We start from the raw sequence: 12,463 nt of genomic DNA, 5'->3' as shown, positions 1-12,463 counted from the left end.
AAGCCGCAGCTCATCTGACCCCTCCCCACACCTCCCGGCTTGCCTGCCCTCCTGCCACTCCTGACCACCCAGCTTGGGCTGCTGGCCGAGGCCAGGCTGGGGGCCCGCGGGGGCTCAGACCAGCAGTGGAGAGGAGCCAACTTCGCCGGGCGGGGGTCCCTGCGACTCATCTTCACGGTCAGAGCCAAGGTCAACCAGGTGACAGCAGAAGTGCAGGGAGGTGGTGTGCAGCCCCGGAGGAGGGGCGTCAGAAAATAGTTTAATTATGTACAGGCGTCACCAGGCTGATTACGAGGGGAGACGTGAACGTTCAGGACCGGACTCTGGAGGACAGCTGAGCAGCGCCATCTCCCCAGTGGGCGCACCACGGATAAAACAAATCACAGACTGTGACACGCGTGGGAGGAGTGCAAATCGTCACCTTTCCTTCAGGACCAGAAGAGAGAAAGAAAGAACTCGGAGGCTTTGGAATGCTTTCTCCTCCTGTGAAGGGAGTGGCGCTGGCTCTGGATCCGCTGAGCATGGCGGGCGTGACGTGATGCCAGCCGCGGCCGCGCCAGCCCGTGCCGCCCTGGCCCACGTGCAACCCTCCAGGCCAGCCGGCAGCTTCCAGCTCCACGAGCTGCGCGCAGCTGCGACCGTGGGCTCAGAAGAGCGGCCGGGAGCCCTGGCTCTCGAACTCGGCCCAGGCGTCGCTGAGCTCCATGAAGACCATGCGGGCGTGCTGCTCGTAGGGCTGCCCCCGGGCCTGCGGGCAGGCAGGACGGCGGCGGTGAGGGCCCGGCCTGCTCCCAGAGCCCGCACCGCCCCCGGCCCGGAGCCCACACCCCGTGCCCACCTTGTCCGGGTGGACCACCAGCACAGCGCGGCGGTACTGCTTCTTCACCTGCGCAGGCGTCACCAGGTCGGCCATGCCCACGGGCGTCCAGCGGCTCTCGTCGTCCCACAGCACCGTGTGCAGCGTGGACAGCAGGGCGCGGATGTTCCTCTCCTTGCCCTCCGTCCAGTCCAGGAGCTGAAGGAGACGCCGTACTGCTGAGGGCGTGCCAGGCCCCGGCCTCTACCCACCGAGCAGCCGGCGGTCGCCCCACGGAGCAGGGATCTGACTGTGAGATGTGTGGCCCCGACGTGGACCCCCACCCCAGTTTCTGCACTGACCCCACCCAGGCATGGCTAATTCCATTCCCTAGGTCTGGCCGGACAGGACACGGACTAGACGGTGCGTGGAATCCAGGGACCCTTTCCTCAGTGGGGCATTCACAGATGACCCGCCGTCACAGCCTTGCCCTGTCCACCCCGGGGTCCAGGCACACAGACGTCCTTGTCACCCCGGGGTCTCTGCGGCCCACGCCCCCGACCGGGGTCCCGCCTGCTGGTGTGCAGAAGAGCGAGGAGCTTTACGAGCCTGAGGCCACACGTCCCAGCCACGTGGGGACAGTTGATCTTTCACCCCAAAACTTTCAGGAGAGCAAATAAGCGTAGATGGAAGCCACTGCCCCCGCAAGCATGTCGGACAGAGGTCCTCGTGCGTGAGGGTCGGGGCCGCGCGGCTGCGTGCCTCTCCCCACGCTCCTGCCCAGGGCGCCCCTCCCCTGCCCCGGCCCGAGCGCCCCGCACCTTCAGCTTGAGCGGGTCTGAGTCCCGCGCCTGGTCCTGCCTCCTCATCTCGGCGATCGTCCTCGGCCCCTTCCTGTCGGCCCGGGAGGAGAAGCCCTGGTTGGACAACAGGTCTTCGAAATCGTTCTCCGACACCCTTGGCTTTGGACCTGGAGGAGAGCAGAGGCTTCAGGGGCCGCGCTAAGTGCCCGCCCAACAGCCTGCCTGCTGCCTCTGTGCTGCGTGGCCAGCTCGAGAACCCTCGGGGACGGCAGGACGGCCGAGAAGATGGGAAATGTCCAAAAGAGCTGCCCCGAGGCATGAGCGCATGAGTGTGGGCGGGGTCACGGCAGGCGTCGGGACCACCACCCCCATGACAAGCGAGGCAGCCAGGCCTGGGCTGACCACCCAGCTGCCCGGCCAGCAGAGGCCGAGAAGGTTCCCGGACAGTGTGGCCTGGCCCACTGGGGGCAGAGGCTCACCCACAGACATGCATCTGAAATCATTAACTTCCATCCAAAGGGGCTCCCGCTGGGTGGAAACAGACTCTGGGTCTCCTTAAACACCCTTTCCCGGGACTGGGCTCTGAGCTGGACAAGGCAAAACGGGATTTCACTGTAACCACTTTACAGCAAGCTCAGAAACCCACACACGCGGCGAGAGAGGAAGGACTCACCAAAGCTGGGGGCGCGGACGCCCCTCTCCTCCCGGCTGCCAATCACACTGAAGCTGGAGTTGTAGTTTGGCCGTGGCTGTGCACTGGCCGTGGGGGCTGGCTTGGCCTGGGGGGGCCACGGGGCGCCCTGGGCTGGGGGCCGGCTCGTCTGCCAGGAGCCGCTGGCCTTGGGAGGGGGCGCTGCTTTGGGACCGAAGCCCCCAGGAGTAGATGCAGCGGGCGAGCCTGGGGAGACAGTTCACGTGGGGAGTGTCACTGACGGCCTAAGGACCGGGCGCTGCCCCGGCGGGTACTCGGCCCTTGCAGGCAGAGGACACACCCCCGCGAAATGAACGTTTCAGGTCGGCCGCCAGGACGGGCGGCCTCTAGGTAGCCGCACAGCTGGCCCGTCTGCAGGGGCTGGGCCGGGTGGGCTCCCCTCCCCACTCGCTCAAATGCAGGGCTGAGTCCAGGAAGCTCCAAACCAGCACCCAGCGCCCACAGGGCCCCCGAGCAGCACCACGCAGGCTACTGCTCCGTGCACGCAGGCACGTGCCGCGTCACGCGTGCGTGGTTCTGTGCCACTTCACACGCGTACAGTCACGCAAGCACTGGGCTAAGATGCCCCCGTTCTCTGTCCTGTGACCTTTCACCTCGAGAACATTCTAGACGCAGAATCACAGGGCAGGCGGCCCTTGCGATGGGCTCTTCTCACCCAGGACCCACCCACCTACCCACTCGTCGCCAGCAGCCTGGCAGGGGGACGCACCACAGAAGGACTCCGGCGGGTTCCAGTCTGTGGAGATTACCAACAGGGTCGCCCTGAGCACTGCTGCGGAGACTCCCTGCTCAGCCCACGTGCGCCTCTGGGATAGACGGCGGTCGTGGGTTCGGCTCTGTGAGAACCGACGCCCGCCTCGAGTAGCCGTCCTGCACGCCCGCCAGCTCTGCGCCCGGCGCTGCACCCCATCGAGACCCCCCGCGCCTCCAGGGCCGCCAGTGACACTAGACCTCTCCCCAGGCTGCCGTTCTCTTCACCACCCACCCGTTTTCAAGTTGGATGTGTTTTGCTCTGTTTTTACTGTTCTTACATATCCTAGATAGCTGTCAGATACGTGGTTCAAAGCTATTTCTCCCACCCTGTAGCTCTTCAACCTGCTGAGAGCCTTTAGCAGGGCACAAGAGGTCTTTTTGATCAAGTCCAATTTATCCATTGTTTGCTGACAGATCGTGGTCCAGGAGACACTAAAGGCGACGTCCCCACAATTTTCTCTTTTCTTCTGAAAGCTTTACAGATCTATGGCCAATTCTGAGTAAAATGGTCATCTACCTGCTGTTTAAGGTGTGCAGTTCAGGTGACGCCACTTTCTTGCCGCCCCAGCACCGTCATGAATGGTTTTGCACCTCTGGCAAAAGTCCGTTGGTCTTACTGGTGTGGGGCTACTTCCAGGTCGGTGATCTACGTGTCTGTCCTGCCCACAGCACGCAGGCATGGAGGAGGCAGGAGGCCTGGTGGTTTGAGTCTTAACCACCCCATTTCCTGACTCTCCAAATAGTCTACAACAAGCTCGTCTGTGTCTGCAGGAACCCTCACTGGCATTTCTGGTGAGGACTGTACTGACCCCACTGACCACTGCAAGAGAACCTTCCTGATGTGGGTCACCGGGCTGCGAGCTCATCTGTTTACTGAGGTCTTCCCCGTTTGGTTTTGTAGCTTCGCGAGTCCTGTATGTGCTTCGTAAGAGTAATATGTTATATGTTTCTTTGTTTCTTCTTTTGCACGGATTGTAAACGGTGCTGTTCTAAATTTTGGGTTCCTTGTGCATGTTGTTAGTAAACAGAAATACCCTTGTGGTGTCTGTTTGTTGATCCTGTGTCCTGTGACCCTCCTGAACTCACTCTGGGACCTGAAATGCTTTCACAGACCCCCTGAGATTTCCCACACAGACAGCACGTCGTCCGCACATGACAACACTGCCTGTGTCCCTTCTGTCCCTTTCTTGCCTGCCTGCACCACCTGGGCTGACCCTGGGGAGTGTGTGGTCTTCTGAAATCCAGCGCAAGCCTGGCGGCAGGACGCTGCAGGTGCTCCCTATCAAGCCCACGGGCTTCGCATTACTGGTCTGTTGAGTGTTTATCACAAGTAGATGTTGAACTCCGGGGAATGCCTCTTCTGCACCACCGATGTGATCACACGACTTCCCTTCCTAGGCCAGTTAACGCTATGTATACATATACATATGTATATGTACATATATAATTTTTAAAAAAATTATTTATTTTGACTGCGTCGGGTCTTAGTTGCAGCACGAGGAATCTTCTCTAGCTGTGGCGCGTGGGCTCCAGGGCACGTGCGGGCTCAGCAGTTGTGGTGAGTGGGCTTAGTTGCCCCGCGGCACGTGGGATCTTAGCTCCGCGATCAGGGATCGCACCCGCGCCCCCTCTGTCGGAAGGCAAAGTCTTGGCCACTGGGCCGCCAGGGAGGCCCCTGTGCGATGCTTTCATACACTGATGAGCTCTCTGTGCAGCTCTCTGTGCTGATGACTGGCTTTGATCTTTGTGTCTGTGTTCATGAGGGACGCTGCCCTGTGGTCTGTAGTTTCCTTCTGTATCGCCTCCATCTGGTTTTGGTATCAAAGTAATACCAGATTCATAAAATCAACTGGAAAATATTCCCTCCTCTTCCTATTTCTTGGAAAAGACTGTGTGGAATTGGTATGAATTCTTTAAACATTTGGTAAAATTCTCCAGTGAACCCAGATGGGACTGGAGATTTCCTTTATGGGAGGTTTCTAACTATGAATTCATTTTCTTTATGATTACAGACCCACTCAAACGCTCTACCTCACACGGGGCACACCTGAAGAACTTGTCCACCTCACCTCAGTCCCAGAACTGGTGCTGAAGCCGTAAGTCCATTTCCCTGCAGAGCCTCTGGGGTCTGTGGACATCTTGGGTTAACCCCTCTTTCTTAATCCATCTTAGCAGAGATCTGTCAACTTTACCGATCTTCTCAGAGAACTAGCTTTTTGATCAACCCATTTTCTCTACTTTTCATTTTCTATTTCATTGATTTGGGCTCTTTATCATTTCCTTCCATTTGCTTTGAGCTTATTTTGCTTTTCTTTTCAAATGTCTTCAGGTGATAACTCACAATACTGATGAGACGTTTCCTCTTTTCCAAACTACACGCTTAATGCTATGTGTTTCCCTCTTGGCACTGCTTTAGCTGCATAACCCAAGTTTAGATGTGTCGTGTTTTCATTTTCATTCTCTTCGACACGCTGTTTTATTTTCCTTGAGACTTCCTAAATAACCCGTGTTATTTAAAACTGTGTCATTCAGGACTTCCCTGGTGGCGCAGTAGTTAAGAATCTGCCTGCCAATGCAGGGGACATGGGTTCAAGCCCTGGTCCAGGAAGATCCCACATGCCGCGGAGCAACTAAGCCCATGCGCCACAACTACTAAGCCTGAGCTCTACAGCCCGCGAGCCACAACTACTAAGCCCGCATGCCACAACTACTGAAGCCTGTGCACCTAGAGCCCGTGCTCTGCAACAAGAAGCCATCTCAGTGAGAAGCCCACACACCACAACGAAGAGTAGCCCCCGCTCGCCGCAACCAGAGAAAAGCCCATGTGCAGCCATGAAGACCTAATGCAGCCAAAAATAAATTTTTTTAAAAATTAAAAAAAATAAAAAATAAAAGTGTATTAATTTCCAAGAGTTTGAAGATTTTTCAGTTATCTCGCTGTTACCAATTTCTAGTTTGATTCCATTTGGTCACGGTATGATACGGTCTATATGATTTCAGTTCTTTTAAGTTTGTTGATGACTTTTTATGGCCCAATACATGGCCTTTCTTGGTGGTTGCTTGGGTGCAGGAGGAGGTGTGTCCTGCTGCTGTCAGGCACAGTGTCCTGTGAATGTCCCACAGCTTTGCTGACTTTCTGTCTGGTGGCTCTATCTTTGTTGACAGAGGGATGCTGAGGTCTCCAACTAGAATGTGAGTTTGTCTGTTTCTCCTTTCGGCTCCATCAGCTTCATGCAGGACTCTGTTTTCTGAGGGGGTGTGACGGAGGTCTGGGGTCAGTGCAGAGCTGAGGGCTGGGCTCCATCCTGAGAACAGGCGTCCCAGATCCCGAGAATTCCTTTTCACCACAGGCAGCCCCCGAGAGGCTCCAAGTGACCCCGCCCTGTGCTCAGACAGCCCAAGATAGAGGCAGAAAGCCCAGGGCGAACCCAAACTTCCAGGAATGCTCTCAGGGAGACACCAAAACCTGAAATACCAGGAAGCGTCTGGGGAGATGTTATTTTCACCTAAAATTCCACATGCCTCCCGACTGCCAAGGGACGAGAGACACCCCTGGCCTCCAAACAATTAACGTCCCTAAAAGTTTTCTCAGAAAAATTACTGGCAGTGCATTCTGCTCCCTGGGGAGCGGGGCAGGCACTCTCCACGCTCCTGTGCTGAGACCGCTCCTAGATGACCCCCAAGCACCGCTATGCCAGCGGAGGGCCAGACTCCAGCACCAGTTTTGGCAATTCCTGGTGTTATCTTGGTAACAAGCTCCTGGGATGAAGCAGATTGGGCCTTTCCTGGTGTCGCTGTGCCCTGGGCCTTGGTGGACAGGGTGAGGCCCCACCTCAGGTAGGCGGACACAACACCCCAGAGAGAGGCCTGGTGCTTTCCACATGCCCGACACGGCCCTCAGGTTACCTTGGAGGCCGGAACTGAGGTCGCCGAGGTCTGCAAATGGGTCCTGGCTCTGAGACTTGGTCTGGCTGGCTGGGGGGCCAGGAGGTGCCGGCTGGCCTCCAGGAGAGACGAAGGGGCCTGGAGGAGGGCAGGGGCATTAGATCCAGCACACTGGAGTAGATGTGGCTTCTGCCCTCCCATCTCACGCTCCTAAAGGCCTCGCTCGGCGTTGTCACTGCACCTGGGACGTGGCCACACTCGCAGCCCGAGCTGCCCACATGGCTCCGTGTGGGAGGTCACCTGACAGCTCGTATAAACTGTCCTGGGTTTGTCCTACCACCTCCTGAATCCATCTAAAGTGTGAGTGCACTCTACGACATTCGTTCATTCTAAGTACAAGGTACTGAAACGTCTAAGTAAATCACTGTCCTGCTCGTAATTCCCGTGTCAGTCAAGAGTCAACTGTGAGGTCATTACAAATGATGGCAGCTCATACATAAAGAGCTCTTACAAGTTAATACAAAAAAGGTGAATTTCCCGTGCAAAAAAATGATTAGAAAATGTGAAACAGTTCTCAAAAGAAACATAACCAAAAACACACAAAATAATAACCTCACGCATAATGAAGAAAAGCAAATTGAAAGAACTGGTAGCCTATCAAACCGGCAGAGTAGCATGTTTACAATCACAGCCCATAAGTTAATAAACAGGACTTAAGAGAGAAGCATGTCACAGGCGCCACAAACACCACTGCCTTTGAAAACAACTCACTACCGGAAACTTCCCCACGGGACAGAATCCTGACGTACGGAAAGAAGGACAGACATGATGAAAGTGAGACACGAGAAGCACTCTTGCCCCCACAGACAGGGGACAGACCAGGATAGCCTGCAGCCTCTCAAGGGCCCTGCAGGGCACAGGAAGCGCTAAGGAACATTCTGGGTGAAACTTCAGAACAAGCCGAATGAGCGCCCACAGAGCCGCACGGGGGGACTCGGACAGTGGCAGGAGGCCCGGCCAGAGTGCCCCTGGGGCGCTGCTCCCGTCTCCTCCTCTTCTGGGGGCCGGGGTCACAGTTACGCCACGTGCCGTACCTTCTGCAGCTGGTGTGGGGGCCGGGGCCTCAGCCCAGGCGTCCCATCCTCCCAGCAGGTCCGGGTGGCTGGTAGAGGTTGTCATCTTGCTGGGCTCCGCTGGCAGGTCACCTGGGAAGACAGCGGCGCTATCAGGTGTGTCCCCGGTGGGGGCGGGCACATGGCCTTCACATGGCCTCCTGGGGGCCCTAGGGGACAGGCTGGCCACAAGCCCCATCTGCGGCAGTCTCGGGGGCCGCCCTCCGTACCCCCCTCCACGTGTGGGCAGGAGGCAGGAGGCACACCTGACGGCCGCCCGTGCGGGAGGTGGGGGGCCGAGGTGCTGGGCAGCAGCCCCTGCAGCGCTCCTGGCCTAGCGAAGCCCTAGGCAGGGCTGCGCTAACGCACCTCTGGGGCCTCCAACCGGTCTCCCTCCACACGGGCGGAGGACACATCACATGGTCACTGCACTGACCAAGTGGATGCAGGGAGGAAGCAAGAGGAGAAGCCCACAGGGCGATGCTGAGACTAGCGTCCGCGGTCCCTCATCTGAAAGGGTCTTCAGAGAGGCCTCCTCCCGCCATGGCTGGCCACATGCCAGTGCCCCAGAGCCTGCCTTCCCACCTCCCCGGGAACCCAGCAGGGCATACAGAGTGGACACTGGCTGCGCCGCCTTTCTGGGGGAGGGAGGAGGGCACTGCCCATCTCCCCCGGCCCTGTGGCCCCGCCCCCAGTGTGGAGACCGCACTTACCCAGATGCAGGAAGTTGGTGCCGTGGGCCAGGGGTGGGGCGCTGTGGGTGGCAGGGAAGGATGCAGGCAGGGTGGCTGGAGAGTCCGAATTAAGAAATTCGCCAAAGAGGTCGGGCTGGGAGTGGGGCTGGGCGTCCGGGTCAGATGGCAGCAGGAGAGGGTCAAACGGGTCCGCTGTGGCAGGACACCAGGAAGCAGGTGCACGTGAGCGCCGGCACCACAGTGCACACCCTCGGCCCAGAGGATCGGCTCCGGGATGGCCCTCCCACGACCCCGTGGCCCCGAGAGGGAGGGGCAAGGCGCTGACCCCGCTGACCCCCGCCTGTCTCAGGAGATCCTCTGGGGGCTCACGGTCTCCCTGAACGGCAGACTGCCGTGACCTCCGGGCCCACTCCTGTCGGCGGCACCTACCGGCCGGGACCGTGGTCCGTGTGCTCGGGGCAGAGGCCGGGCTGGTGAAGAGCAGCGCCGCGTCCCCGCCGAACAGACCGCCTGCGGCACCCTCTGGAGCAGCTGCCGGGGCCCCCAGGAGGCGGCTGAGCAGGTCCGCGTTGCTGGGGGGGCCCCCGCGGGCCTGCGTGGGGGGCACCGGCCCTGCCTCGGAGTGCAGCCCCAGGAGGTCCACACCGTCCTCCTGCGGCAGGTCTGGGCCTGGCGTGTCCTCGTCGGCCACGTCCCCGCTCTCAGCTGACAGCGTTGGGGCTTCCTCGTCAGACGGCTCGCTCACACGTCCGTCCTCGGCCGCAGCAGACGGACCCTCCTCGGCAAGGTGACCCTCTGGGGCTGTCGTGCAATCCCCGTCCTCTGAAAAGAAGACAACGGTGGGGCGGCTGCGGCTCAGTGCGAAGAGTCAGCACGGGGAGGCCCACAGGGGCAGCGCCAGGCCCGCCTACCCACCCCGCCAGTCCAGCGTGTGCAGAAAGCGGTCGGTGTCCCCGCTGCTGTGCAGTGAGTCCAACTCCGGGGGCTCGGCGTCCGCAGGCCCGGCCTCGGCATCATACTGCGCAGAGGAGCCTGGCTGCCTGGGGAGCTCTGGTTTTCCTGCAGGAAGGGGGATGTCAGGCCACCCGGCCCAGGGCAGCAGCCCGTGTGAGGCTCCGGGGCCCAGGCCCAGAGCCAGGAAGGGCTCACCACCACCAGAAACCCACACAACAACCAACCATCAGTGAATGGATCCCAGCGTTGCCCAGACGCTGCCCCGGGACACGTGTGCACACGCGTACACCGGAAACCATACGTGCATGCACACATGTGCACACACGCTATTCAGGGACACTTAGCTGTCCTCACATAACAGAAAAAAATGCAAACCAAGAACACGAAGAAAATCGTTATGTGGCAAACGAAGTCCCAAGTCCCACCCACCAGCGTGCTTCTGATGCTACTTTCTGTAAATGCTATGAAATAAGCCGACACAGCCCTGCTGAGTTGCGGGGTGTGGAGGGGGTGGGGGCTGGCCAGGAACAAACTCTGCTGCGGGGGCAGCCCCGCCAGCTGGTCCCAATCAAAGCCTCGACTTCTTCCAGGTCATGTTCAAAGTTGACACATGTCCAGAAAACGCACCCCCCCAAAACAGCAAGTGACTCAAACCTGACCCTCCTGGGGGTCCCAGCCCCACCCCATGACCCCGGCAGGGCCTGCAGGCCACGTGGTTTGCGATCCAAAAACAGACACTGGGCCACCTGCAGGCGTGCCCAGAAAACAAGGATCTCACCAAATTTCGCCAGGATGTCTTGCTGCTCCTCGCGGCTGGAAAACAGGATCTTGGGGTTCAGCCCCCGCATGCTCGCAGTCTCCCAGGGTGGGGCCTCGTGACCGGGCCTATCTCTGGGCTCCACCTCCACCTCCAGGTTCACTTGGAATAAATCGGGATATTTCTCCTGAATGTCACAAGCGTCCAGGTCATACCTGCATTGGGGAGGCGAGAAGCAGGTTAGGCACGACCACGGGCACTGCGGGTACCACCCCAATGTTCACTGGGAAACGAGCGCGGGGCAGGGCCGCGGGCTCCACAGGCACCCCAGCCCCTGCACTGCATGCTCGGGACGTTCACGCCGCCACTGAGCCAAGGGTCAGAGGGACCGGCAGGGGTGTGTGTGCAGTGGGGCCCGTCCACACCCGCAGAGCAGGACCCCCGCTCCTCCGTCAGGGGAGCACTCAGCCCTCACTCCTCAGGCTCTGGAGTTCAAATCAGGTCCTCAGAGCTTAAATGCACGTTCCCATAGAACAATGCCATCCACGCTGGTGAAATCCCCAACTATTAACAGATGCCCAGAAACCAACACCTCTGCAATCTGGCGGCAGGGGTGGAGAGGCACCAACCTGTTCCCACTGGGTGGGACGCGGAGCCGGGGGGCCCGGGCACGGGCGGGAGACTGGTAACAGGGCAGCCTGGCAGTGGGGACTGTGGCTGCCACGTCACTGAACTGCCCTCGTTCTGTGGCTCCGCATCTTTCGAGGGAATTCCTAAGCTCACCTCTGGGGACGATATGGATAAACCCTAGTTCCTCAGCTAGACAACAGGCTCCCAGCTGCTCTTATTTTATGCTAACGTGTTTGCATCACTTACTGCTTTGTGCCTATAAGAAGAGTAAAGCAACAAAGAGAGAAACACAAAAAAGAACGCTGGGGCCCTGAAGGGTAAGGAGTCGAGGGAGGGGCCCTGCCGTCCTCTGCAATGTCCAAGAACGGCCTCCGGGCAGAGGACGGGCCGCAGGAGTGGTCAGGGGTGGTGGTGAGGCCACAGCAAATTTTAGGTCTTACTTCCCTGGATTCAGCAAAATGGGACGAGCGAGCACGCGTGACCCCAAATCCTTCCCACTCCTCACAGACGCAGCCGCCCCTGTGCAAGGAGGGGAATGAGGGGTCTCTGCAGGGGCGAGGCCGGGCCCACGTGGGCACAGGGACAGTGGCCGCACTGCCGTGTGGCCCTCTCAGGCTCCCAGCCTAGAGGCCGCCATGGGCTTCCTTCCTGTCCAGGCCAGGTGCCCACAAGACGACGACTGCAAGGGCGACGGCTCAGCCGGGCGGGAACAGCTGGTGCGGGGACGCAGGTGGAAAGCCCGGACAGCGATGTTGGCCAAGGGGATCCGGAGGCCAGGGAGGGCCCCGGGAGGGGCCCATCCACAAGGAGCAGAGGCCAAGAAGCCAAGCAGGGAGAAGGCGCGCGGCCACTACGAGCTCAGCTCCAGGGCAGCAGGGCCTCGGGGGCCACTCCGGGCACCATGCTGGTGGCCACCCATCCCCGCCTCCCTGCCCAGCCCCGCCCCGGGGACAGCCCCACCCAGGCCGGGGTCTGCCCACCCGTCCAGCAGGCCAGTGAGGAAACAATGAGGTCTGTGAGCAGAGGCGCAGCCCTGCTGCCCCAAGGGTCCGGGGTCTCAGAGGGCAGAGGGCCAGGCCCCGCTGGACAGGCCCTGAGGGGGAGCCTGCCACGCTCAGCGGGAAACAAACGCATCGGCTTTCGTCCCGGACTGCTCGGCACCCCTCCACACTCACAGGAGGCCCCCGAGGGATTTCAGATTGCTTCTGTGAAGTGTCCTCTTCCAGCCGCCCGCGGGGCACCCCTTGCCTTTCTGCTATTAAACCGACGAGTCCACTGCTGGAGGCACGACGTGCACAGCGAAGCACAAGCCTACGCACGCGCCTCATAAAGGTTATCCTCGTGGAACAGTCCATTCAGAATAAAA

At 59.6% G+C, this 12,463-nt stretch overlaps 1 protein-coding gene across 6 annotated transcripts in view; it reads right to left on the bottom strand.

The window, feature by feature from the left end:
- Positions 1 to 221: 221 nt before the first annotated feature.
- Positions 222 to 12,463, bottom strand: part of GAK (cyclin G associated kinase) — a 50,716-nt gene continuing 38,474 nt past the window's right edge. For 4 of the 6 annotated variants that reach the window (XM_060148973.1, XM_060148974.1, XM_060148977.1 and 1 more), the window contains 10 exons: positions 10,489 to 10,682; positions 9,672 to 9,815; positions 9,186 to 9,578; positions 8,775 to 8,948; positions 8,044 to 8,154; positions 6,971 to 7,087; positions 2,273 to 2,497; positions 1,618 to 1,766; positions 839 to 1,015; positions 222 to 748 (listed from right to left, as the gene is read on the bottom strand). In XM_060148973.1, the coding sequence (XP_060004956.1) occupies positions 647 to 748; positions 839 to 1,015; positions 1,618 to 1,766; positions 2,273 to 2,497; positions 6,971 to 7,087; positions 8,044 to 8,154; positions 8,775 to 8,948; positions 9,186 to 9,578; positions 9,672 to 9,815; positions 10,489 to 10,682 (1,786 nt within the window). In that variant the 3' untranslated portion in view covers positions 222 to 646. The remainder of the gene's footprint in view (positions 749 to 838; positions 1,016 to 1,617; positions 1,767 to 2,272; positions 2,498 to 6,970; positions 7,088 to 8,043; positions 8,155 to 8,774; positions 8,949 to 9,185; positions 9,579 to 9,671; positions 9,816 to 10,488; positions 10,683 to 12,463) is intronic. The other 2 variants (XM_060148975.1, XM_060148976.1) reach the window with 2 other exon arrangements.

Source organism: Lagenorhynchus albirostris, chromosome 4 (assembly GCF_949774975.1).
Source record: "Lagenorhynchus albirostris chromosome 4, mLagAlb1.1, whole genome shotgun sequence".
NCBI lineage: Eukaryota > Metazoa > Chordata > Mammalia > Artiodactyla > Delphinidae > Lagenorhynchus > Lagenorhynchus albirostris.
This window is presented reverse-complemented; position numbering and strand designations above follow the sequence as displayed.